Genomic DNA, 27777 nt, shown 5'->3' on the forward strand with positions numbered 1-27777 from the left:
CACTGGTGGTGGTTGAGAGATCCCCCCCCCCACATGATTGTAAAGCGCTTTGGGTGCTACAACAATAAGGCGCTATTTAAATGCATCATTCATTCAATACAATGGAATAGGTGAATTTTAAAAATCTTTTCTACAAATGTTTTTTCTACAAAATTCAAGTTTTTATCCTGTTGTGAGTGTACATGCCATTCTTACGTTCTCGGTACATTAATAATACACAAGTGACGTGACGTGTGGCGACCCATACTCTGAATTAGTGCTCTGGATACTATGGATAGTAGCAGCAGCACACCAGCTTGTTAAAATCTGTGGGTCATCATTTAAAGTATAGTTTGTTGTTGGACTGGTGGTGGTTGAGAGATCCCCCCCCCCCACATGATTGTAAAGCGCTTTGGGTGCTACAACAATAAGGCGCTATTTAAATGCATCATTCATTCAATACAATGGAATAGGTGAATTTTAAAAATCTTTTCTACAAATGTTTTTTCTACAAAATTCAAGTTTTTATCCTGTTGTGAGTGTACATGCCATTCTTACGTTCTCGGTACATTAATAATACACAAGTGACGTGACGTGTGGCGACCCATACTCTGAATTAGTGCTCTGGATACTATGGATAGTAGCAGCAGCACACCAGCTTGTTAAAATCTGTGGGTCATCATTTAAAGTATAGTTTGTTGTTGGTGCTTATTTTTATTTAATTGAATTTATAAGGTTTCATTTGTTAACATTATTTAACTACATTAGTTAACATGTACTAACATTGATAAATAGATCTAAAGCATTTATAAATTTTTGTTAGTTAATTAATTTCAACATTTAATATTTAATACATTATTAAAATCAAAAGTTGTAACCATTCATATTATTGACGGACCCGAACTTAAGTGAACTAACAATGAATTAACAAAAAGTTTTATTTTTATCAACTAACGTTAACAAAAATGTATTAATAAATACTGTAACAAATGCGATGCTCATTGTTACCTATAGGGTTAGTTCACCCAAAAATGAAAATTAGAGTTTTACTCTCCCCAGAGCCATCCTAGGTGTGTATGACTTTCTTCTTTCAGACGAATCCAGTAAAGAGTTATATTAAAAATGATCTTTGATCTTTCAAGCTGTTTAATAATATATATTTTTTTATATAAACAAAAAAAACAGTAACCAACATAAGATAACAAAGTACACATTTACACCCACACACACAGACCAAAAAAAAACAAAAAAACAGACTGCCTCAATTAACAAATATATAAAACATAGTATTCACAATTGTTTTATAAATCCAATACTTCAGAAATGTATATTAAAAAAAATAGAAGGGGAGGTTTACAGAATACAGAAATTAAATTTCCAAGAGTCTCAAGATAGGTCCCCTTGTTTTCAAGCTGTTTAATGCCACTCAGCGGGTGTTGCATGCATCAGTCCAAAAGAAATTAAATAAAAAAACGCCCATACATTAAAAAAAGTGTCTCACACGGCTCCGGGGGGTGAACTAAGGCCTCCTGTAGCGAATAGATGCATTTTTGTAAGAAAAATATCCATATTCAAAACGTAACAATCACTTTAATGTAGCTTGCGCCAACAGTTGTACACAGAAGCAGTTCCGGGAGCATGACGTATGAGGTCAGCGTTGTGCATGCGCCGGTGAGTCTCGTGAAAACCAACGTTTGTTTACAGGATCAAAAGAAGCAACGTTTCCTTACTTTAGCAAAGGAAAACCAGTCTCCTCTTGGCTTATATCGAAATCCTCTAACATTCTTCATAACAAATCCTCGTTTTGTACTTCTAATAAGTGATCGTTGTTTTGTTTTCATCTCTTCGTTGCGTTTCCGCGAACGTCACTTCTGAGCGGCGCATGCGCAAAGCTGACCTCCATATGTCAAGCGCCCAGAGCTGCTTCCGTTTGCAACAGTGAGCGCAAGCTAGATTAAAGTGATTATTACATTTTGAATATAGATATTTTTCTTACAAAAACGCATCGATTCGCTACAGGAGGCCTTTGTTCACCCCCCGGAGCCGTGTGAGACGCTTTTTTAATGAATGGGCGCTTTTTATTTAACTTCTTTTGGAATGATGCATGCAACACCCACTGGAGTGGCATTAAACAGCTTGAAAGAGCATAGGCAATTTTTAATATAACTCAGACTGGATTTGTCTGAAAGAAGAAAGTCATATACACCTAGGATGGCTCTGGGGTGAGTAAAACACAGCCTAATTTTCATTTTTGGGTGAACTAACCCTTTAATGCATCAGCTCATTTTTACTAATAGAACCTTATAAAGTATTACCATTTTATCACCAGGATGTTTGTTAATAGATACTTATATATACTGGTTGAGGCAATTTCACCATTAGTTATGAATTGAAAATAGTAATTGAATTGAAAAATGTAATTGTTGTTTCAACATCGAAACAACATTTCATGCTAAACAGTTGTAAAAAGTTTACCAAATACTTATAAATTGTAATTTTAACAGGACAAGTAAGATGTTGAAACATCATCATAATATCCAATATTTAAAAGAGTGATTCAACCTTGATAAATGACCATTATTAACTCATGAATAAACGTTAAAATCCTGGCTGTCCTAGAATGTTATTTTCCTGAGATTGTTCATTATTCCTGTCATGCTAATTAATTCAGTGTAAAAGAAAACAGTTATTCAGTTATGTTAAAGTAATATTAATCAGTATTGGTCAATTCTCAATTCTCTGCTCATGGTGAAATTGGGTGAGCTGGCATGATGTCACTTCCCCTCCCCCCACTCTAACAGGATACCGTCCCTGCATCTAATGAATTAACATCTCATTTCATAAAGACACGAGTCCACTGATCCTCTTAGTGGAGATCAGACGAAAGGTGTAACTGCTCTCCTTCAGATTTATTCACACTGATAGCAGCTTTAAAAGTCCATTTTTCCAATACTTGGACAAAAACATGCTATTGGTTGAAATATTAATAAATACTACAATATTAAACCTTCATTTGGTTTTAAGATGAAATATGGCCCAGACATTTCTTTTTGAGATTTATAAATGCAATGCGTTTCCCTTGACATTTTGTCTCTTTTCCCCTGAAGCAAGGCATGAGCAGTCAAAACAAAGCGGAACGAAAAACCTCTCGCATTACCCCGAGTGAACTTCAGCAATCAAAAAGCTGTTTTTGCAAAATGAGCATCTTTGCTGACTATTTGGATGCAAGAAAAATGCAAACAAAATTAAAAAACGCCTTGAGGCTTGTACCCTGCTCTGAGTGTGCTACTTATGCTCTTGTCATAAAATATTCAAGGCTCATCCTTATATGAAATTGAAATTACTGTTAAAACTAATTAGCACATTAACCATTGCCAACCTGAAACCATCGGTACTGATTGTAACTCTGATGTTTTCTGATGCTAGAACCTGATAAATGCTGTGGTCAATTCTCAATTCTCTGCTCATGGTGAAATTGGGTGAGCTGGCATGATGTCACTTCCCCTCCTCCCACTCTAACAGGATACCGTCCCTGCATCTAATGAATTAACATCTCATTTCATAAAGACACGAGTCCACTGATCCTCTTAGTGGAGATCAGACGAAAGGTGTAACTGCTCTCCTTCAGATTTATTCACACTGATAGCAGCTTTAAAAGTCCATTCTTCCAATACTTGGACAAAAACATGCTATTGATTGAAATATTAATAAATACTACAATATTAAATATAAATAATACTAAAATAACACTGCATGCAGTTCTTGGGGATACATTTACAAATGGCTTTACTCATAGTTGTCTCTGCAGATTAAACTGAGCTATGAGAAAGTATTTTAACACAAAAATGACTTGTCAACTTTAAGAGGAACTACAGTACCATAAAACAGATGATATGCATCTCTGAATTCTATGTGTGGAATAACCTGGTTATGCATATATGGTGTGCTGAGCGCTGAATGTGTGTGATATTGGTGGGTGTGTGGAACACCCTCAGTGGGAGGCTAATTAAATGGATGGCCTCCGACTGAATTTCAGAACTGTTACGCTGAGTCTGCTAATGTGTGATCTTCACAATGTTGTTTTGGGCAGACTGTCATTTCAGCTCTTCTGTTTCTACAATTGGGATTTATATCAAACCATAGTATCATACAAGACTATTGTTATAGTCCATTTTCCAACTTGATTTCTGAAGAAAATGTGACCACAATGCTTGGTTGTTGTGATGTGATTGCAAAGCCATTGTTATGTGGTTACTAAGGTGTTCTGAGCCATTTTTAGCATAGAACATACACACAAAATATAAGAATGTGACTCATACTGATGAATAAACAGCCTATAAGTTAAGGCTATTAAATAGCAGTCCCAAACTAGTCTTTGTTAATACAATTAAGTTGGTATGAGCCACTGCAGTCATTTAAACATACACAAAATAACACAAAGTGAAAATAACATGGCATTTTTGGGTTATGGAAACAACATTACCATGGTGAATACACAATAACATGAGCTGATAATGAAACATGGAAACTGCTCCTGAATAAAATTAATATCGTACCTTCCTGCAAATCCTTCCCACACAAAGTACCAGTTATGTGGTTTATTGGTACTTTAAATTGTTTCACACGTTGCATGCTGGAAGTTTCTTTTGCGCTTTAGTGAAGTGATAAACAGCGTGAGCGTGAAGAGTGCGCACTATGAGCACAGTGTAACGTCTGACATTACAGGAGAGTTCGTTTTTCTGAGGTGAGAGACTTTTTATTTTGTAACAAGTTGTGAAAATAACGATAGAGAATTGAGAGTGACATTAAGCCTGACAACATCTCGTCTGACCACAGTGCATTTTTCTCAGGCACTCTTTCCTTAAACTGCATCTGACAGACGTGTCAACAGCTTTCAGGCACGTCTTTCAAAAAAAAGTATTGCATCAGAAAACCATTTAGAATTACGTTTTTTGTTGTTGATATTTCTTTGACTGTACACTCCACTCAGAACCCACCAGTCGAAACACTGAATTAGAAAACAGTTATTTTAAATTCAAATAATATTTCACGATATTACAGTTTTACTGTATTTTTGATTTAATAAATGTGGCCTTGGTGGGAACTGAAAGAAAAGATGTTTTTCAAAAACGATACAAATCGAACTGAATTGACCAACTGAATGGTATTGGTATAATTATATAATAATATTATATATGTATAATAATAATAATTATTATTATTATTTAATAATAATAATATATTTCTTAAAATTCTAATAAATAAAAATAACTGTAATTCAAAAGATACTTTCTGAAATAAATCCTAATGTCTGGCACTTTTTTGTTTCTCAAATCTTTTCTAATAATTAAAAAAAAATTTACTGGAAAATTTGATTAAAATTCGGCTCAACAAAATTAGTTTGCCTTAAAGGGATAGTTCACCCAAAAATGAAAATTTGATGTTTATCTGCTTACCCCCAGGGCATCCAAGATGTAGGTGACTTTGTTTCTTCACAAACAAAGATTTTTAACACAAACCGTTGCAGTCTGTCAGTCATATAATGGGTGAATGGGTATCACGGCTTTGAGAGTCAAAAAAACATACACAAACAAAACCAAATTAAACCCTGCGGCTCGTGATGATACACTGATGTGTAAAGACATGAAACAATCGGTCTATGCAAGAAACTGAACAGTATTTATATAGTTTTTTTACCTCTGATTCACTGCAATGTCTGAACTGTCCTGAGCGCGTTCTCAACGAAGAAGAAGACACAAACACGCTCAGGATGCTCTCATCAATGTCTGAACTGTCCTGAGCGCGTTCTCAACGAAGAAGAAGACGCAAACACGCTCAGGATGCTCTCAGGACAGTTCGACATTGCAGTAAATCAGAGGTAAAAAACTATATAAATACTGTTCAGTGTTTTGCACAGACTGATTGTTTTGTGTCTTTACACATCAATGTATCGTCACGAGCCGCAGTGTTTTAATTTGGTTTTGTTTGTGTATGTTTTTTTTTACTCTCAAAGCCGTGATTCCCATTCACTTCCCTTTATATGACTAACTGACTGCAACGGTTTGAGTTAAAAATCTTCGTTTGTGTTCTACTGAAAAAACAACGTCACCTACATCTTGGATGCCCTGGGGGTAAGCAGATAAATACATTTTCATTTTTGGGTGAACTATCCCTTTAAGATCACTTTAGCATTTTCAATTAGCATGTCTTCATATCCAGCTAATAATTAATTATTTATAATACCCAACTTAATTTGTTTCTATTTTGAATTCATGTTTGGCCTTTTTGTGCTTTTTTGCAGATCTGTGTAGCTGGAAGACCAAAGAAAAGAGTTTTATAATTTACCTCAGTCATGCAAAAGGTAATGTATGTAGATGCTATCATGCTTGACAATATGTATGAACTAATATGTATATATATGTATTTCATTTCATAAAAAATCATTGATCTCCTAATACTGGAATTTCCAAAATGTTTCTATTGCTTTTTCTCATATGTGGATATTAATCTCTATGTTGTCTTTCAGTCAAAGTAAAATCAAATAAAAATTTGATCAGATCTGCAGTGGGTTTTTTCACTTAGTGAGAATGGAAAGGGGGTGTGGCTGAGTGACACATCATCAGTTTGATTGATGAAATTATTTATAGATCTTATTTCTCATTAACAACATGTCACTGGATAGGAGCAGTTAAATGATGACCTCTGACCTTTTTGCTCTGCTCTCCCGCTACAGGCAGGGACGGCCCCGTCCTCCCGGGGTCCAAGTGCTCCTGGGTCCCCAGCCACCTCTATTGTGGTAAGTAAAACCTTAGCTTGAACACTTTCAGTTTCACAGATAACACACGCATTCTATTATCTGCCATAAAGCACATGCTCGATATCCCAGTTCCTAGGAACCTTATGAGGCATTTCAGAGGACAAGCGTTTCTTTCACACCAGACTAAACTCAGCCTCTTTCTAACTCCCCAAAGGCACGAATGGACAATCAGGTCATTGGATATAAAGACTTGGCTGCCATTCCCAAAGACAAAGCCATTCTTGAGGTGGAACGGCCAGATCTGATGGTGTACGAGCCGCATTTCAATATCTCAGCCCTGGATTGTATAGGTCTTTCCAGAAGCAGAGAGGTCAGAAAAGAACGAGTGTCTCTTTAGATCGAGTCTTTGTTTCATTGTACCATCGGGCAGCATTTGAGAAGCTTTATTGTACGTTTTACATCTTAACGTGGAATCAGTACATGTGTTTTGGTGAGCAGGAAGCTGAATATAATGGTGAGATGTAACTTTAATGTTATTAGTCAAGCTTTGTTATGCATGGGAAATCATTTGTGTGTAAAAGTGACACAGAGCCATTGAATGTCAGGTGTTGAAGACGATGCATGTATGTGTGTGTATTCTGTTTTCTCTCCTTGTCTCCTCCAGAGATCAATGTCACCTCGTTCTGTCTCGCCCCCTCCTTCCCCTGAGGTGAGCCATCAAGCCTCTGTTGATCAGGTCTGACACTAGTCACAGATCACTAGCTTTAACTACCGCATTTATCTTCCTGCACACTTCCAATGTGATTGTTTTACTGAGCCACTCAGTTAATGAAGGATGCAGCCACTGTAAATGACTTTGTTTCAGTTTTGTATTTGAACTATGTTTGCTAAAGCAAATATGACACAGATTCTTTAGTTATGTTTAATTAATGTTAATAATAATGTTAATACTTTAAATTTATACTGTCTATTTTTCAGTCATCTGCCATAAATAATTAGCAGCATATTGTTATCATAAAGTATTTTAATATGATTTATAATTATTACTATTAATTATAAAATATTGTAGTATTCCGTTTTTTTAAGTATTCAGTATGAATTAATACTATTAATCATTAACATTTATTAATCATAAGAGTTCAATTATAGTCCTAATATTATTAATTTGTGCTTATTATTATTATTAATTATAATACTATAGTATTCAGATATTATTGTAATATTGAATATGAATTCATATTATTACAATTTAATGATTTTATTTTAATGTCTTTAATTCACATTATTGAGTTGCAGTCATATAAACATAAAAAAAATATTATTTAGCAAATCTCAAAAGGAATACCCACTTATTATCCATATTATTTTTTATATTAGTTCTTAGTATTTAATTTGAAAAAAAAAAGTAAATTGTAGAACAGGCTACTGTTGGGCATATAATTAATATTAGCCAGAATTGTAATATCATGAATTTTTATGTGATTTATTTTTTAATTATAATACTATTCATTATAATATTATATTGCATTATGTATATAAATTGTTTTTTATACAATTTATAATACAAATCTGACAAATCTATTAATTATTAGCACTATTAGTCAGAATATGTCAAATGTAGTCTTTCTTGAATGATTAATATTATTAATTTGTATTAATCATTATACTTTTGATTATAATAGTATATTGTAGAATTATTATGTTGTAATACTGAATATAGATCAATAATATTAATTAATTAATTATAGGTAAGAATTATTTAATTTAATATTAAAATATTCAATTTAATATTATATTATATTTTATTATGTTATATTTAATAATAATATTTTAAAAAATAATGTCTTTTATATTATTATGGTGCAGTCATATAAAGATTATTCAGAGAATTAATAAATCTCAAAATGAATATCCACTTATTATCCATAGTATGTTTCATTTTAGTTTTTCGAGTTACATAAAAAGTGCTATTTAATTTTAATATCGACCATGAATTGGTTATTGGCAATAACATAAAAATAGCAGCATGTCGCTCTCATGAATTTGAACATCATTTAATTCATTTTACTTTTAATTAATTAATCATAATTAATACAATCCATTAAAATATTATATTGTAGTATTCCAATATTTTTATTATCGAATATGAATCCGAACTCATACTGTTACAGCATATCTAATTGCTGTAACAGTATGTGCATTGCTAAATAACTAGAACACTGAACAGTGGAATCAAATGGCATTCTGCTCCTGGCCACCGTTTGCATATTTTACGGTAAGGCACGAGTTTGCAGTGTCATATTATTGATACAGAAGGTAAAATGTGATGTTCTGGCTTCTGTTAACATGCTGAGTGCTTAACTTATGTCCACTCGTATGATCAGGATTCAAACATGAAGTCATGTTACCATAAGCAAATGCTTCATTACTAGCATTCCAGAATAATAGAAGGTTTATGCAATTCCCCTGTTTCTTCAGATATTTGCCTCAAAAGAGTCAAAGGAGTGGTCAGAGCAGGGGTCGCCAGGAGGCTCCAACATGGACTCCACAGTGCAGCTCCGCAAAATCAGCCCCGCCTCCAAAGGCCCCATGCAGCACTTCCACAGGCCGGGTACCGTTTTATAGCACAACAACATTCTTCAGAATCATTCAGATGTGTGTGTAACTGAACATGCATTTATCTTTCAGACAGTGGCACCAACATCTATAAGAAGCCACCAATTTACAAACACGGTATTTGCTCTTTTATTATTTAATATATAGACTTTTTTGTAGTTAGTGATCTATACCTCACTTTCATGTAGGATTCTTGGGTTTCCGGGGTGTATTAAAAGATGAACTGGTCACATTATGCTGCTGATGTTTATCTGGTCTCTGTCCTCAGACGGACAGACGGGAACGTCTCATAGTAAACATGATGTGATCATTGAGTCCTCCAAGTTCCCAGCAGCCCAGCCGCCTGATCCCAACCAACCTTCAAAGATAGAGACCGAGTACTGGCCCTGTCCCCCCTCTCTAGCCACTATGGGTAAATGCTCAGCAGCGTCATATTTCTGTAGCCCCTCCCACAATGACATTTTATTGGTCCAAACTCTCACTCCACATATCACCTCCTGAAATCACCTTTAATCACCTGAACTGCTATTGCAGCATTAAAGAAGCTGAAGCTGAGGGATGATTCACTTTTTAGCATATGTGTGTTTAAATTGTAGTCTTTTTTTTATTATTATGCAATATTACAATTTTATATTCTAGTATTCTTAGAATATTGCAATATTAAATATAAACGTTAATACTACTATTAATTAACATTATTAATGATAAGAATTAATATTTAGTCTTCATTAATATAATTATTTTTTTAATTGTAATTAATATTATTTGTATTATATTGTAGTATTCTGATATTAAATATGAATATTAATGAAAACTATTCATTATTAGCATTCATTAAAATAATTTTAAATGATTTAAATTGTATTACTTTTTATTATATAATATTACAATATTCTAATATTATTGTAATATTGAATATTAATTAATACTAAATCATTACTATTATTAATAAGTATTAACATTATTAATTATAATAATTAAAATCTAGTCTTTCTACATTAATATTATTAGTTATTTAAAATTATGGTTAATGTGAATTATATTGTTTGTATTGTTCTAATATCAAAATATGATTCTAAATTAATATGAACTAATATTAACTTTATGATATTGTCTGTTAAGTGGTACATGCAAGTTTTTTTTGTTTTGTTTTGGGGGGGTTTTCCCCCTAAAATGCTCTAGGAAAATAGATGCAGGACACTTCCTGTCACGTCGTGTTAGGACACTTTATTAGGCTGCAGTGATTAAGGAAATGTCAGCATGACAGTATATGAAATATTATTCATTGGTAATCACGCATACACTCTTTTACATCTCCTGTCAATTGCTCACAGAGATCGAGTGGCGGAAGAAGGCAGCCGAACAGGGAAAACCGATCGAGGACGATGAGTTTGAGGACCTGACAGAAGATGCGAAGAGACTCCAGGAACAGGAACTTCAGAAGGTGCCCCACATCAAGACATCAATACTGTTAGGATTAATATGTCTGGAGATTGTCTACAATAAATCAGACGCTGGGCTGGGAATATTTTCTCTAAGGCTAGATAATGAAGTGTTTTCCTTTCAGGCTATTAGACTGAAGAGAGTGCTGGAAGGATACGCACGCACAACATGAGGCCAGCGCTTAATGGAGCTCGCTAATCATGACTGAGCTGTTTGTTTTTCAGATACAGTCCAACTTGGGCAAATTGATCCTGAAGGAGGAAATTGAGAATTCAGTGCTCATTCGCAGAAAAACACGTTCCCTGCCAGATGGGACAAACATACATTTGGGTATGTCAGGTCTGTTTTAGTCTTAGTGCACTTCAACATACAGTAAGTGCTTTAAGTTGCTTCATCTATTGACATTGTTTCATCTTAAAGATTTTATATCTGAGTTTGCATACAAATATTAAAGGTTCTTTATTGGCATCTATGGTTCCATGAAGAACCTTCAACATCCATGAAAACTTTCCATTGCATGTTTTAGTCTTAGTGCACTTCAACATACAGTAAGTGCTTTAAGTAGCTTCATCTATTGACATTGTTTCATCTTAAAGATTTTATATCTGAGTTTGCATACAAATATTAAAGGTTCTTTATTGGCATCTATGGTTCCATGAAGAACCTTCAACATCCATGAAAACTTTCCATTGCAAAAAAAAAACAGAAAAGTTGGTTTGGGAAATCACTCCAAAATACCCTTTCAAAACATGTATTTGTAAGAGTGTATATACACTGCAGTTTGCTGATCTGCCTTTATACATCACAGTGAATTTGTATGGTGCATCTCATTGCATTCCTACCAGCAAGCCACAGAAGACACCCAGTGTTCAAATGACGAGTTGCATTTGTGTGAATAGAAATTCTATTGAGAAATGTCTATTTTGCCTGTAATTAAGTTTCATCTACATTCATTGCAGGACCATCAGCCAGTGCTACTAAATCCACCTCTTTACCTCCTTGCAGTCAAACAGGCCTCACAAGGGTAAGAGAAAATCATCTTCAAAGGGATAATATACATTTTAATCATAATTTGAATTTGCCTATAATGTTGATCTTTTTTTTTTTACATTTAAATTTAAAATTCATAAATACTCTTAAGATTGTTAATATTAAATATGAATACTACTAATAATGATAATGATTATTATATTTCATGATTTGTTAGTAAAATATAGTTGATATATATATATTATATAATACTAATTATTAAAAAATGTAATATTAAAATGTAAATAAGTAATATTTTTGTCATATTAATTATTAATAATTGTAATAATTACATTTCATTTTTCTTTACTGATTAATATTATTATATTAAAAACGAAAATGAATAATAATATTAATTAACATTATTCATTGCCGTAATTAAAATGTCTCCGTTTACTGATCAATATCATTTTTTTTATTTGTAACATTAACTATGAGTATTCCTTCATAATATTAATTCACATTATTAATTGTAATAATAAACACGGAGCCTTCCTTTACTGATTACTATCCTGTGTTTTTACTTGTAATATTAAATATGAGTATTAATTCATAATGTTAATAAGTAACATTTTCCGCTAACTGTCGTACACGCGTTCACGAGAGAGTGGCGTTCCAGCAGATGATAAAGGCGTAGGAAAAGGAAAACCAGTCTCTTGGCTTATATCGAAATCCTCAGACATTTTTCTTTACAAATCCTCGTTTTGTACTTCTATTTCGTGACCGGTGTTTTGTTTTGCTCCCTCCTCTGCGCTTCCGTGTTCATCACTTACGCTACGCTTTATGGGTGAACTGTCCCTTTAAGACATTATAGCTCTTTTGAGTCGCTAATGCGTGTAATTGTTTCTCTTCGTGCATGTAGCTCCAGTCTGCAGACTTCACCTCCACAGACAATGAAAAAGCAAAAACAGGTATGGTCAAAATTTTTAGTATACATAAGCAGGGTATTAAAGCGGCACTATGTAACTTTTTCCAAACCGCGTTTTTGTCTTATTCCGAATCACCACGGTACACTTATAATAAGCACTTATATTTGGACTACTGTAGCCTGGTCGGGTCGTCACCGCTGCGGAGGAACACATACCTGCGTGAATCGCCATAGACATAAACTGAGAGAAGTAGCTCCGGTTGGAATGTTCTTCCGCGGGATGTGTGCAGTTCTGTTTATTAACCGCTAGAGCGCCGAAAGTTACACAGTGCTGCTTTAAAATTCTCGTTATTTACATAAATCTTTCTGCTATAATTTCAATTATCAGCATAACAATTTGAGTGAGAATTTAAATTGAAATGAACACGAATATAAGAAAATGTTTGATTTAATGACTTCTAATGTTACTGTATTTTTTATCATCTTTATTTTTCTTTCTATGTTCCTCAGGTGTACAGGTAAAATGGCTTTGTTTATTCGATTTCACAAGCATGGCTGTTGAGTTTTCTAATGTGCCAGCAACAGCTAATAAGCTCTGACATAGAAACCACGTCCTGTTCCTGCTACTAATGTATCTTTACCCTGACATTAGCCTACACTCTTTCATGGCTTCAGACTCATTTGATCTCCACACACTGTTTGCACACTTAATAATGAGTCAAATGAGGCTGATTCATTATTATGGATGTAGTGAGACCCTCCTCTCTAAATGTACCTGTCTCATATTGATCTCCTTTGTCCCGGGGGAGGGTATTTTTGGGGGCTGGGGTGGCGTCTTCATAGAATGGCGATTCACAGAGTGGGAGAATGGACAGAGGAAGCTCTCTTCCTAGTATTCTGGAACAGAAGGTGAGGCAGATCTTACCAGACCCTCCAAAGTTTTCATGCTCTGGTTCTGTCTTCTAACCCCATGCCATACATTCACTCACATCCATGTTGCTTCTAAGCCTCGCATCCATTGAATGCAAAATTCAGTACGGCAGTGTCACTGAAGACAATATCAAAGTGAAAACTTTGGAGGTTGTATGTAGTAAACATCCTCCCTTGAGCAAGCTGTTAATATGTGACGGCCTGTTTGCTGTGTCCAATCAATCAAAAAGGATGAGTACCGCATATATAATGTTACCAAAATGTTATGAAGTCTCATCTCCCTTCAGATATATCCATATGAAATGCTGGTTGTGACCCACAGAGGGCGCAGTAAGCTTCCTCCAGGTGTTGACAGGACCAGACTAGAGGTAAATCACACAAAAAACACTAGTTTACCTTAGTTTAACAAAAAAAAGAAAGAAAAGATTTTAAGGTTCTTGAATTTCTTTGCCATTATAAGCTCAAAAGATTTAGCACAAATAATAATTTATAATATTGTTTGTATTAATAAAAAAGTAATAATAAATAATTATTAAAGTATTATTATTATTACATTTATTAATAATAATAATAATAATTAGGAAAATATTTGTTTGTTTGTTTTTATTTGTGATAGGACTGTTTGGAAAACAATAATAATAACATAAAAAATTATTGGATATATTAAATGAACATAAAATAAACTACTTGCTAATTAATTTTTTTATTTGTGATTACATGTTTGGGGACGTAATATAATAATAACAATTATTAAAACGGCATTAAAATATTTTTATGAAAATGCATAAATTTTTTATATATTTTTTAAATATTTAGATATTTTTATTAAATATTTTCGAATAGTTCATTATTATTATGTTTTCCAAACACTCCTACAACAAATAAATAAACAGGTATATTTAAAAATATATATATATTTTACTTAATTTATTAAGTTTATTATTATTATTATTATCATTACATTTTCCCAAACATTCCTACTACAAATAAATATATAATTTATATATAAAGTGTAGTTGGGGATGTTTTCCCATGTCCTCTATAGGATTTTGCCTCTGACCGCACATATAAACTGACTGATTGTTTTTATTTTTTCATTAAAAAGCGGCATCTGTCTCCAGAGGAATTCCAGAGCTTATTCGGAATGTCCATCACAGAATTTGATCGTCTGTCACTATGGAAACGGAACGACCTGAAGAAGAAAGTGTCCCTTTTCTAACATTTGGACATTTGGACTTGGACACTGAACCCCTCGCCCTCCAGAGACGCCAGTAATGTTCACTCTAATCTAATACGGATGCTATGCAGACATTTCGAGATAAGCAAGGAAGATAACGCCACATCACCAGATGTTATTTCACTCACATATACAGTAGTCTCTGTGCGTCGCTGGTGTACATAATAAAGACAGGATGAAGGTTCTCGCATCCCTACAGTCGCTCCATATGTGAACAAATCAGATTTCATAAACTGCTTCAGCCGTTTCTTTACGCCTTACATCTATTTCAAATTCTTAAAGTGCCCAGAGATGTTTATAATAATAGGCCTATATATTTACACAAACTTTTAATCGTAAACATCACTTTTTCTTTCTTTTATTGTCATCACTATTACACGATAAACTTAATTTATTGTATCCAAAACATGTATGGCACTGTACATATATCATGTTATTTTTATTTATTCTTGGTGTCGATATGTAAAAGTTCAGCTTTAACCCTCACTAAATGAGCATTTCTAACATCTAGCAAAAATTAAATGTTCATCATCATTCATTAAAAAAAAATGCATGGACACTAACTCTACATAATTTATTCAGTTTTACAGATAAGAGCACTGCGATGTATGACTTCTATTCGTGCTAATAGCAACAGTGTTATATTGTGGACTAATATGAAATATCTATAGCTCAGGCTTGCTGGTAAGCTCTGGCTTTGGGTTCCTGTACACTGTTGGTGCTTCTTACAGTAGGTTGTAATTACTGAACATCACTAGAAGTTCCACACAAAGCCACTTCATTTACTTGGATTTTGAATGTCTATTGTCGATGCACACTTACGTTTTTACTGCCTTTAGTAGTTGGTCTCCATTGCGGTGTCTTTTAAAATGGCATAGGTGTTATCAAATCAGGCATTGCACGCTTACAATGGAGACTGTCCAACGATTATGTGTCTGTTCATAGTTCTGTGTTTCATCACCGTTTTTAGTAACATGGTGTAATGTTGAAAAAAATAAAAGCTTCATGTTAGAATTTGTGTCAAGCAAACATTTTGTTAGGTCAGTCCACTGAAAAAAAAATATGTTGCATTAATATAATAATCTGCTAACTACACACATGCATTGTTTTGTTAAATAGAACACTACCGTTCAAGATTTTGGGGTTTGTAAGACTTTTTTAATTGCTCACAGAGGGTGCATTTATTTAATCAAAAATACAGTAAAAATAGTAATACTGTGAAATAGTATTACCATTTAAAATAAAGGTTTTCTATTAGAATATAGTTTGAAATGTAATTTATTCCTGTGATGCAAAGCTGAATTTTCAGCATCATTACTCCAGTCTTCAGCTCAAGAAACATTTTTTCTCATCGATGTTATAAACACTTGCGTTTACTATTTTTGTGGAAACCGTGATACTTTTTTTCAGGATCCTTTGATGAGTCAAGAAGTTCAAAAGAACAGCAGAATGCTTTGTAACATTATAAATGTCTTTACTGTCATTTTTGATCAATTCAATGCATCCTTGCGGAATAAAAGTATTCATTTAAAAAATAAAAACTTTAAACGGTAGTGTTCATTTACACAGTACATCTGCTGGTGTTTTTTAGCGTTGTATAATGACCACTTTAAGAGAAAGAAAAAGAACTGTCAGTGTGCCAAGTATTCACCGATTGTAATCAACAAATGAGGGCATCACAGCTTTAATTACAAAGTTTAAACTATTTAGTCCATTTATCTTTTTTTCAAAACCTAATTAACTTCTTATTTAGAGAATAACAGGCACTGGCAGCTTTAGAAAAGTGCTTTCCTTTAGTCTGTCACTGAACACAAGGTGTCAGCAGTGATCAATACTATCACTAGGCCCATAACTACTGAGAAGTGTCTAGTGATTCTCTCACACTATATATACATATATATATATATATATATATATATAGAAATAGTTTTTAAACATATACAGGGCAAAATAAATAAAAAAAATGCCTCAAGTTGCATAATAGATCAAAAACTGGCATTCTGTGCATTAAAGTTAGAGAAAGGTAAGGTAAGGTGTTAAATGTCCAAATGTCACGCTTTTGAAAGTTTCCTTCTACTTACTAAACTCTGCTCTCTCCTGCACCACCTCAGGAAACGAGCTGTCCATAATGTGGAGCTGAACTGGATTCGCAGGAGCGCTGCTGCAGATCTCATTGTGTGATTAGAGAGGCAAACCCTCAGGTGGCCCATCAGGTCATTAGACTTAGCTGCCATGCCTTTCACTTTCTGGAGGTCTAAATGGGCTTCTGGCTGTTTTACTCCCACAATAGAATGACTGGAGACAGGTCACATGACCACCTATGAGTCAGATCAAGACAAAGGATCGCCGCAGGGAAGCCAAGTGCTCAGAAAAAATACCACCTTCTGTGTAGCCGGTTCCGAGCCAGCCTTATTTAGTGCTCCATTGTGCTTATCTTTAACATGGCACACACGGCTTAGAAATGGGGGAAGAATTTCGTTAATGAGTGTGGGTTTTGGAAATGAATGACAATTAATGAAACTGCGCGTATGAGTTGAGACGGACGTCATCATTTACAATGCAAAGATATGAGAAGTAAAGCCACACATTCTCCATAATGCAGCATAAATTCAAACTGTAGGCCTACTGCTTTGAAGTTTTGGCACTTTCGCTTTGATCTCATTTCAATCATGTTAATTTGATTGCGACCACCATGTCACACATTATAATGTGGCGTATTAAAATCAATTAAAATGCACATTTAATAAATTTATATATAATATTATATAGTAATATAATATAATAATGTATCATAAATGTGCCACTTACTACATACTGGGAATTTTACATTAAATTAAATTAAATTAGCCAACAATAGACAAATAGACACAAAACGTAAATTTAAATTAATTAAAATAATGTGGCATAAACATACTGTGATTCTGTATGTTTATGCCATTCTGCACATGCTGTGAATTCTTAAATTAAATTAAATTAAATTAGCCTACATTTGTCCAGTAGACACAAAAATGAATGAAAACATAATTTAATTTAAAATAGAATTATTGAAATAAAATAAAATAAAACATATAATAAATTAATGTGCCATATAATACATGCTGTGAATTTTAAATTAAATTAAATTATATTAAATCAGCCCACAGTAGTCAAGTAGACACAGAAATGTAATTTAAATTAAAATAAAATTAAATAATGTGGCATAATCATTATATACTGTGATTTTTTAACTAAATGACAATAAATTAGCCTACAGTAGTCAAGTAGACACAAAATGTACATTTAATTTCAAATTAAATTAAATTATTTAAATTAAATTAGCCGACAGTAGTTAAGTATACTCAAAAATGTTAATTTATTTTCATTTAGTTTAAATACAATTTTTGAATACACATTTACAAACATTGCCTCAAAATTCTAAAAAAAGAAAAAAAAATTGACAAAAAATTGTCTGCTCATTATTAGATGTGGCTAACATGTAAGCATGGCTTTGTGTTGTGTTTTGCACTGAAATTCATTCTTCTCACGTTTCACTTATGTGTTGAAAGACTTTGAAATATCATCATCATCATCATCATCTAATCATCATCTTATTTATTTTTTTTATTTCCTGTGATGCAGAACTTAATGATGAGGCAAAAACAGGCCGCCTTATATCTTATCTGATATCTTCAGCTGGTCGGCTTTGCTAGCTTTTGAATGTCGCAAAGCATTAATGCACCAAAACCCCATGAATCTTGTCTAAGGTTAAGCGAAGTTCAAGGTGTCTTTATCCTCCAGAAGGGGGCTAGGGGGGAAATGCAGATGGTAGAAGCTGTCACTTCAATGGACCAATGCTGTGGGAAGGAGAAACCAGGGCAGATGGCAAACCCTCAAGTGAGAAGCTTTAATTCAGAACTTACATTTCAGTATACAAGTGATAGTGTGCAGAAGGCCTTGAGTAGCACTCAAAAAAGTTATGTGATGATTCTGAGCAGCAGACTTGAACTATTTCCTTAGTGCTAAATGATGCATCTTGCAGCTTCATTACACCTCCACTAGATGTTTGTGTGGTGTGGTTCATCGGAGCTTCTGTGACGCAGCTGTGACATTTCACCTGCATGCTCTGCACCACTGCGAAAACAGTATTTCACTTGTGTGCAGAGGCTCTACTAGCATTTGTCATTTAGCATGTCCAATTTTCACTTTCATTCAATTCATTTGGCAAGGTCTATTTCCATTAGGCTATAATGATAGCATTTTGTATTTCCAATGAATTCATATGAAATAAAGTCTCTTTTTCCTAATGCTGAACATGTTTAGAGAGTGATTAGAGAAAATTGTATCTTGAATCGAGTCACTTGTTTCTGGAATTGGGCAATGATTCATTAAAAAGAATCGGAACATAAGAGCCTTTTGTTTGTGGTATATACTAGATACCAGACTACTCTACTGTAGTCAGGTTGTATGTTTTGATTCACTAAATAGAACCGTAACGTAAGAGTCTTTTGTTTCTAGAATTGGACTACGCTGCTCGCATTGAATGTTATTGATTCACTAAAAATAACTGGATCATAAGTGTCATTTGTTTCTGAAATGTGGGTTAATCTGGTCGTGTTGTATGTTCTTAATTCACTAAATAGTGGTGTATGGTTTGATTCACTTAAAATAAATTCACGTTGTATGTTGCTGATAACTCAACAGAGAGATATTTCTTGTCATTATATACACTCTTGTTGTTGCATAACATACAGACTGCAAACTCACATTCATCGTCAAGGTAAAGTTGGATTTCTTTTGCTGACAAGCAGGAGAATAAAAAGCTAACAGTACACCTCACCTGTTTTTTTTTTCTTCCGTGCAAAACATGCCGTTTCAATGTTAGGGTGTTGCTTAGCAGTGTTTCTAGTAGGTTAGGACAGGAAAAATGCTGTATTGCATTCTTATAAGAAATCTAGTTTTGCATCCTGGTGTGAATCCACTAAAAACCAACCACGTCGAGTAACCAACACCAGAGTATTAAATGTGAATTAGTTGTTAATCATTCAAATCATTAATTTAAATTAAATTTGATGTGCATATTTATTTTTATGTTTATATGTTTATTTTATATGTATTTGCTATTTATTTCAAATTTGTAATTACTTTATATACAATTTTTCAGCTTTAGTCAAATGTAAAATGCTGACTTGAGAGGTGAAGTAAATGTAATGTTTCTTGATCCAATAAAGTTTGTTACAAAACTGTTTCTTTATTGGATCAAGAAACATTACAGTAAACACATTAGTTCTAATCATATTCAAGACCTATGCCATATGGTAAACAAGACACTTGGGCTTATGCTACTGAAATACAATCGAATATTTATTAGGGTAATGTTTATTAATAAAACATGAGTATTGAGACGGCTAGGTTTGTACACCATCTTCCAAAACAAACACTGAGTGCACAGCATGTACAAGCAGAATACTGACACAAGCTCACTGACAATATGTTGATTATGAGGTTCAAATTATAAACTGAATATTCAGTACATCTTTGTCACATTATATGTATATTCTTTCTACAAAGGTCTTGAAACCCTTTGTGAATCAGTATGTTTCACAGTTCAGATTACATTACAGCAAACACACTAAAACACAGACAACAACATATTTGTACATTGTAAATGTGTAGTTCTAAAATAAAGGGCAACAAGGTAGTGTGAAACAGGCCTAATATCTACTCATTTCATTTCCAAATGAAAAATGCCATGACACTTTTAAAGGGTTGATAAAGCAATACACTTTCATGCAGATTTACATTGTACCTGAAGCAAGGCATCACATTTCTGATGTAGCAATCACTGAAACTCTGAAATGAATACACATCATCTTGTTTTATTTATTTATATTGCCTATTTATTTGTTTAAGATATTGTGTATGAATTCATAGCTGTATTGTTCAAATGAAAGGCTAATTATTCTCTAATTATCTTTTGTCACTCATATCAAGATTTTATCATCTCATGTAAATTTCAAGGCTTTACACTACACAAGCACAACAGATTTATCTAGCTGTGCATTAAGGCCCTTTTACTGTCCCTATGACTCGCATCATGTTTTGACCTCCGCATGAAAACTGTTGCTGAGAGCATCACAGAAGGTTCATTGGACAAACTTGCTATGTAGCATAATGCTGGAAATGTTCAGAGTGAACAGTGAAAAGTACATTGTAGAAAATAGAAAAAGACCTGTTGAATGTGGGTCCAAGAAACTTTCAACCCAGGCTCATTGGGGAAAAAAATGTCCCTGTGGTGACATTCAAAGTGATGTTCAAAAATGTTCATGCTTTAATCGCTTTTGAAAATATTGTGCCACTTATAATCATTCCTAAAGTGGACTGTAAATATCCACCTCATCCAGCACTATGGGTGGAAAATTTCCAGTAAATTTCGGAAACATTCCAGGATTTTTTTTTTTTTATTCCAGAGATTTTTGGAAACTTTTTCCACCCCTTTTCAACCCTATCCAGCACTCTTTTGGATTCCCAGGTTGTTAAACGGTAAGGGTCTAGCAGTGCCCCTTAGCTAGCTTATTAACAAATCCCCAAATGTGAGATAAAAACGCAATGCTGAATGCTAGTTTAGCTCACTTCTTTTATCATGATTTGTGTTTCACTGGACGCACACCAAGTGCTCTAAATCGCAAGTGCATCGCTCAGTGTACCAGGTGAGCTACCAAGCAAGTTTACCATGCCAGAACAGCCATGCACATAGAGCTGCTTCTGCTTTAAAATGTATGTACAGTATGTAATTGTTATGTGGTCTTAATATAGCATTGTGCAAGGAACCGTATGAAAATAAGTCTTTATTAGTCTGCCCTACAATCATAATTTGTGTGAAAAGGAATAACATTTATTGATATTTTACTGTCTTTTCATTTCAGCTGGAGATTGCAGTGAATTGCAGTGAAACATTTAGAATGTTTAGATTAGAATGTTTTACATTAGAATGTTTTTGCTGAATTAGAATTATTGTAATTCCCAGTGAATTCCCTCCAAACTGTGTTGCTTAACTTGTAGAAGACTCAAGAAGATATATTATGCACCATCCCATCATATAAACAGATTGTGAGCAGTCAGAGTTTTAGAGCCTCATGTACTCCCATAGCCGAGAGTCGCCGATTAATATTTCGATATCTGCAGCGTAGCAGGTCTTTATAAGTTGAACGTAGGTCTCGGTTGAAGAAGGCATAGATGAAAGGGTTCATGAGCGAGTTGGTGTAGCCCAACCACAGGAGTACTCGCTCCAGCCAGACGGGGGCACAACTGCAGAGCAGACCACAGATGAACGGCCGCGCTGTGGTGAAAAGGAAAAACGGCAACCAGCAGACCGAAAAAACTCCCATGATCACCCCGAGGGTGGTGGCTGCCTTCTGCTCGCGCCTGAAAATCGAGGAGCTCCGCCGTTCGCGGTTCAACAGGCAGGAGAGGGTAGAAAACTCTTCGGTAGCTGCACCGTTCTTCATCCCATGCATGCAGAGCCCCTCTACGGTGGCCAACGCTGGATCGGGACAGGCCATCTGAATTGGGGGAAGTGCAGTGAAGTGGTGTTTGGCCCCACTTTTGCGGGCAGCTTTGAAAATCTTGTAATACATGAAAAGCATGACCACCATTGGGATGTAGAAGGCCACAGCGGTGGAGTAGAGGGTGTAGCCCACATCCTGGCTGATCAGACACACTCCCGCGGTATTGATGTTCTGAGCCCAGCCGCAGAACGGCGGCAGAGTGATGGATGCCGATACCAACCAGACGCCGACTATCATCTTGGCCATCAGCTGTCCGTTCTGTCTCGCTGGATAAGTCAAAGGTCGAGTTATTCCGAGGTATCTGCGGAAACAGAGGATAACACTGTTAATGAGGTAACTTCAAATGACGTGTTTTAGCAGAGAACTGCATTCCTCAAAACGACTGAACCCAAAGATCGCGCATCTACAGTACCCCGTAATATGCCAGATATGGCTCAAAATACCTCAAAAGCACCAGACCCGAGAAATCCCTTCTGACCTGAATTTCACCAACAAACTGAGTGGACCTGAGTCTGACATGCGTTCACAGCATGTCAGATTATCCAACTAATCAAGTGACTCAAAAGTAGATATTTTTCCTGCCCAAGAAGATTTTTGAACAACACACAAAAGGGAGTTTTTGCAGTGATGCCACAGAAGAACCATTTTTGGTTACCCAAAGAACCATTCAGTGAACAGTTCCTAAAACAACCAGTTTTACTTTGCGTGAAGGAGATTGCAACAATCTAAAGAACCTTTTTCCACTATAAAGAACCTTTTGTGGAATGGAAAGTTTCTGTGGATGCTAAAGAATGGCAGTGAAATGACGCAACTGGCACATGATGATGTCAACATGGCGAATGTAGTATATCTTGATTTAGTTCTTACTACACACATTCATACTATAGAACAGGGGCTCTCAACTCTGGCCTTCGAGAGCTGAGAACCCCTTACACAGAACATACCATCATAACGGTCACAAAGTTTGTTCCTCACCAAAAGTAGTACTTACTCAAAGAGTATGCCATTTTGGAAGCTCCAGTGGATTCATTTACATATTAGAACCATATTTGATTGGTTGGTATTTGATTCACACACAGTCAGTTGTTAATTTCTTATTAATGCACTCAATGTCAGTAGCAAAAAAAAAGCGCGAAATTTCTCGGTGCAAATTAAACTTGCATTGAGATGTTCAACGTGATGGCTTTGTCAAAAAGTTTCAGACAGCATTAGCGCATTCACTCTGCATGGCTTCAAATGCTTTTTAAAAACTCTCATAATGTTCCCCATTATGAATATGTAATCTTTGGATTAGCGGTCTTTCTTGCTGCATCTCTCTCTCTTCTCTGTCTTATGACGTAGTAATAGTGTTTATAGGTAACCTTGGGCCGAAAGAAGGACTATAGCCTCTGTTATGAATTATCTAGACAAGACAACGAGACTGAAATGCACTTCTAACGTGTACATTCTGTCATTGGAGCTGTGGCTTGCTGGTCATTGCAATCCATAACACGTTCAGCCTTGGGTCTCTTGTGGGTGATGTGAGTTTAAATCTGTGAAAAATCACACTCTCTACAGCTTTCCCACAAAAGACTGCATCCATCAAAATCTGGTTTCATCAAAAAGTTTTCATCAAAAAATTTTGAATGTAACATACGGTACATTGGCTTCTCTTTACCTACTAAAGCAGAAAGTCAATATTCTCCTGCCCACCTCTAAAAATAAAAGCTTTCATTTCACGCTTGAGAATCCCTCTGATCAAGGAAAGGCTTAGTGACACACTTATTGGATCGGACACTTAAGGTAGTTAAAACCTGTCATACACCTACATAGAAACTTCAAATAAATCGTTGGACCATAAAACCATTTCATATTAGTTTCTAAAATGCTCTCTTTACCGTACTTATTTATTTTCTGGCAATTAAAATATAATACGTTTTAGATATAGACTATTTACCCAACTTAATTATATATTAGAAAAAAGTATTATTATTATTATTTACTTTTAAAAGAGGTTTGTTCAAATAACCCTACATATGCCCAATAGTCTAAAATGCTCTCTTTACCGTACTTATTTATTTTCTGGCAATTAAAATATAATACGTTTTAGATATAGACTATTTACCCAACTTAATTATATATTAGAAAAAAGTATTATTATTATTATTATTTACTTTTAAAAGAGGTTTGTTCAAATAACCCTACATATGCCCAATATGATTAGTGATGTTAGCAAGGCACACTCATGATTTGCTGATGTTTGAAAGCCTCTTCTTGGCATAATACAGCTGGATGGACATCTTTTGATGTTGAGTACTGTCTACACTTCTGTTTGCTCTTTGTGTCCCCCGTCAAACTGGATGAAATGCAGAACACTTGCACAAGCCTCTCAGAAAATAGGAAATAATAACTGGATTCAAACAGTACTAGGTTCATAAGTGGTATTGGAGATGAAAAATGTAGTCTGAGGCACTTCTCAAGAATAGGCAGCTGCTGACTGAAGATCAATCAGCGGAAGTTACTGAGACTCTTAATGAGTCAGAAATGATTCAAGAACCATAAGCAATGGAAAGCAAAAGATTGTAAGGGATCACAAGGTCAGACACTGGTAAAATACTTGAATAAAAGCATGTTTTGCATGCCATTATTCGGTCTATAGAGACAGTACATAAATCGAATGCAGCTAAACGGGAGATTAACAAGCTTTCATTCAGTCAGACTGATGAATGGACGTGTTTCAATCTGAGATCACAGTATTTTGCCAGTGTGTGACTATACACTTGCACAAGCCTCTCAGAAAATAGGAAATAATAACTGGATTCAAACAGTACTCGGTTCATAAGTGGTATTGGAGATGAAAAATGTAGTCCGAGGCACTTCTCAAGAATAGGCAGCTGCTGACTGAAGATCAATCAGCGGAAGTTATTGAGACTCTTAGACTCTTAATGAGTCAGAAATGATTCAAGAACCATAAGCAATGGAAAGCAAAAGATTGTAAGGGATCACAAGGTCAGACACTGGTAAAATACTTGTATAAAAGCATGTTTTGCATGCCATTATTCGGTCTATAGAGACAGTACATAAATCGAATGCAGCTAAACGGGAGATTAACAAGCTTTCATTCAGTCAGACTGATGAATGGACGTGTTTCAATCTGAGATCACAGTATTTTGCCAGTGTGTGACTACTGCATTTTAGTATTTCTGTTGCAAAATCCTTTTATCATACATTATGCTAATACATTTAACAAAAAAGTTATATAGGCAAATATAACAGAGGCACCATTAGCCGAGGTTATTCTACATACAGGCATCTAGATTGCACCGTGTGCTGTTCTACGAATGCCAGAAACATTCCTAGGTTTAAAGCAGGGGATACACGTTGTTGTCAGGCCAGTGCTCATCACTGAGACATGTGCAAGCACCTAAGTATTTAATTGAATTACCACGGTCAAGCAGGGTGTTTCAGCATGCAGTACTCACCTCCTGGGGTTCCAGCTCAGAACTTTATCCAAGAGCACCATCAAAATTGCATACACACCAGGACACAGCTTCAATAGTTCATCCAGCCTCAAATGACATGGAAGCATTTTTAATGCTCAGTTTACTTGGGGTTACTCTAGTGTTTGTTTGTTTTTTTCTCACTTTTATGAAAAAATATGAATAAACAATGCAATGCTTAACAGATTCATGTACTTTCAATTAGGAGACATTTTTGGTATTTTAGTTAGAGTTTTTGTTGATATTTTATAAGGTTTGGAGTCAAAAATACAGTTAAATGCTTATTTTTTTCTAGATATGTGTGTTGGAAAAAAATCCATATATATTATTTTGCAGTAGCTTTTGGATAAAGGCCAGATTCAGGGAAAGGTAGATTTGAACAGTTATTTTGTATTATAATTTATTTGAATTTTTTTTTTTAATGAATGTCAGGTAGGGGTGGGTTTTATTTATTTCAGTGAATATTACTTAAAGTAAGATTTATACATTTTTATATACATATTATTTATTTTCAAAACCATAAATGCTGGCTACAACCACACATATTACATATATATATATATGATTAATATGTAATATCAAACTTGATTAATTAAAAAAAAAGTGTCAGAAAACAGATAAGGATGATCACTAGCCTGTGTGAATTCCACTTTCTCTTAAAAGAATCATAACCTTTAAAGAATCTTTAACTGTTCATATGAACTTACCTATCCACACTGATCACACACAGTGTCATTATTGATGCTGTACAGCACATGACATCCATCCCAATAAAGATGTTGCAGAAAACCTCCCCAAACAGCCAGACGCCTGTCAGGTCAGTCACTATGACAAAGGGCATCACTGCCACTGCCACAGACAGATCAGCTATAGCCAGAGATACAAGCAGATAGTTTGACGGCTGTCTGAGTTTCTTCACGACACACACCGCAATCACAACCAGCGTGTTGCCCATCACAGTGACCGCGGTGATGGTGCTGAGCATCATCCCAATGATCACTGTCTTAGTCAAGTCCAAGTCCAGGGTCTGCTGCTCCCCACACGACTTACTACTTTCGGGCTCCGCTGTGGTTATCACGGTGGGGGGGAACTCAGTTGTCCCATTGAAAAAGGCGGTCTCGGTCTCGCTGGAAGCCCAAACCAGTTCAGCACCATGTGTCGTGAACATCACTGTATCGATATTTTGAGCGTCAATAAACCATCCGAGCGCCTGAAGTGGACAGTCAACATCATGGTGCCGACGACCTCTACGAGTCCAGCAACTACTAAACACACAGCACCCGCTCACGAAGTCAACGAAGAGACGAGAAACACACCCAGAACTCTCTCTCAGCCTCGTTTCGCTGAGGGGAAGAAAACAATACCAGCTATAAGTAGTTTTGAGAGCCGCACCGTGAGTGAACCCTGATAGACGCTAAGGTTGTTTTGAGATTAGCCTTGATGTTTTCAGCCCACGACACTTAAACAGAATGTAATGTTACTTTTGGATAACTTTATTAATGTAGGCTAAGTCATTAAGAAACATTATAAACAAATTTTCCGGTTCTGGTTCCTGATTGGTCAATACAGCGTTCGAATCCTGTTTTAACAGCATTGATATGACTGTACAACTAGATTTTTTTTGTTGCATAGCAACGTTCAGTCAGGTTTTCGAGCGGAATGATTTCACTTTAGCTATTAATATTCTGTTTTATATCTAGCTATTATTTAAGCTATTATTTTAATTGGCATCAAAATAATAATAATAATGAATAATAATAATAATTCAGACAGAAGCAGTTCACTAGTTTTAATGCATTCAGTCATGACCAATCCAATTCCAAAATACTCAAGGTAGCCTAATGAAACCCTCTCACACCTTTCCCATGCATATTAGCCTATGGGGTCTGCAGTGA

At 34.9% G+C, this 27777-nt stretch overlaps 2 protein-coding genes across 4 annotated transcripts in view; one reads left to right on the forward strand and one right to left on the reverse strand.

Moving 5' to 3' along the window:
• Nucleotides 1–15873, forward strand: part of LOC107586118 (dematin-like) — an 18634-nt gene extending 2761 nt beyond the window's left edge. The window contains exons 2-16 of one of the 3 annotated variants that reach the window (XM_016273348.1): nt 6281–6340; nt 6713–6775; nt 6951–7106; nt 7401–7472; nt 9215–9347; nt 9425–9469; nt 9621–9764; nt 10687–10796; nt 11020–11125; nt 11755–11819; nt 12687–12735; nt 13203–13210; nt 13536–13601; nt 13910–13990; nt 14728–15873. In XM_016273348.1, coding sequence (XP_016128834.1) covers nt 6332–6340; nt 6713–6775; nt 6951–7106; nt 7401–7472; nt 9215–9347; nt 9425–9469; nt 9621–9764; nt 10687–10796; nt 11020–11125; nt 11755–11819; nt 12687–12735; nt 13203–13210; nt 13536–13601; nt 13910–13990; nt 14728–14841 — 1221 coding nt within the window. In that variant the 5' untranslated portion in view covers nt 6281–6331 and the 3' untranslated portion in view covers nt 14842–15873. The remainder of the gene's footprint in view (nt 1–6280; nt 6341–6712; nt 6776–6950; nt 7107–7400; nt 7473–9214; nt 9348–9424; nt 9470–9620; nt 9765–10686; nt 10797–11019; nt 11126–11754; nt 11820–12686; nt 12736–13202; nt 13211–13535; nt 13602–13909; nt 13991–14727) is intronic. The other 2 variants (XM_016273349.1, XM_016273350.1) reach the window with 2 other exon arrangements.
• Nucleotides 15874–21590: 5717 nt separating this feature from the next.
• Nucleotides 21591–27209, reverse strand: LOC107586208 (5-hydroxytryptamine receptor 7-like). The gene is made up of 2 exons (XM_016273472.1): nt 26590–27209; nt 21591–22704 (listed from the first exon to the last, which is right to left on the reverse strand). The coding sequence occupies exons 1-2, from the start codon at nt 27048–27050 to the stop codon at nt 21954–21956; spliced, it is 1212 nt and encodes a 403-aa protein (XP_016128958.1). The 5' UTR covers nt 27051–27209; the 3' UTR covers nt 21591–21953.
• Between the last annotated feature and the right edge of the window lie 568 nt (nt 27210–27777).

Source organism: Sinocyclocheilus grahami, unplaced genomic scaffold (genome assembly GCF_001515645.1).
Source record: "Sinocyclocheilus grahami isolate Dianchi unplaced genomic scaffold, SAMN03320097.WGS_v1.1 scaffold78.1, whole genome shotgun sequence".
Lineage (NCBI taxonomy): Eukaryota > Metazoa > Chordata > Actinopteri > Cypriniformes > Cyprinidae > Sinocyclocheilus > Sinocyclocheilus grahami.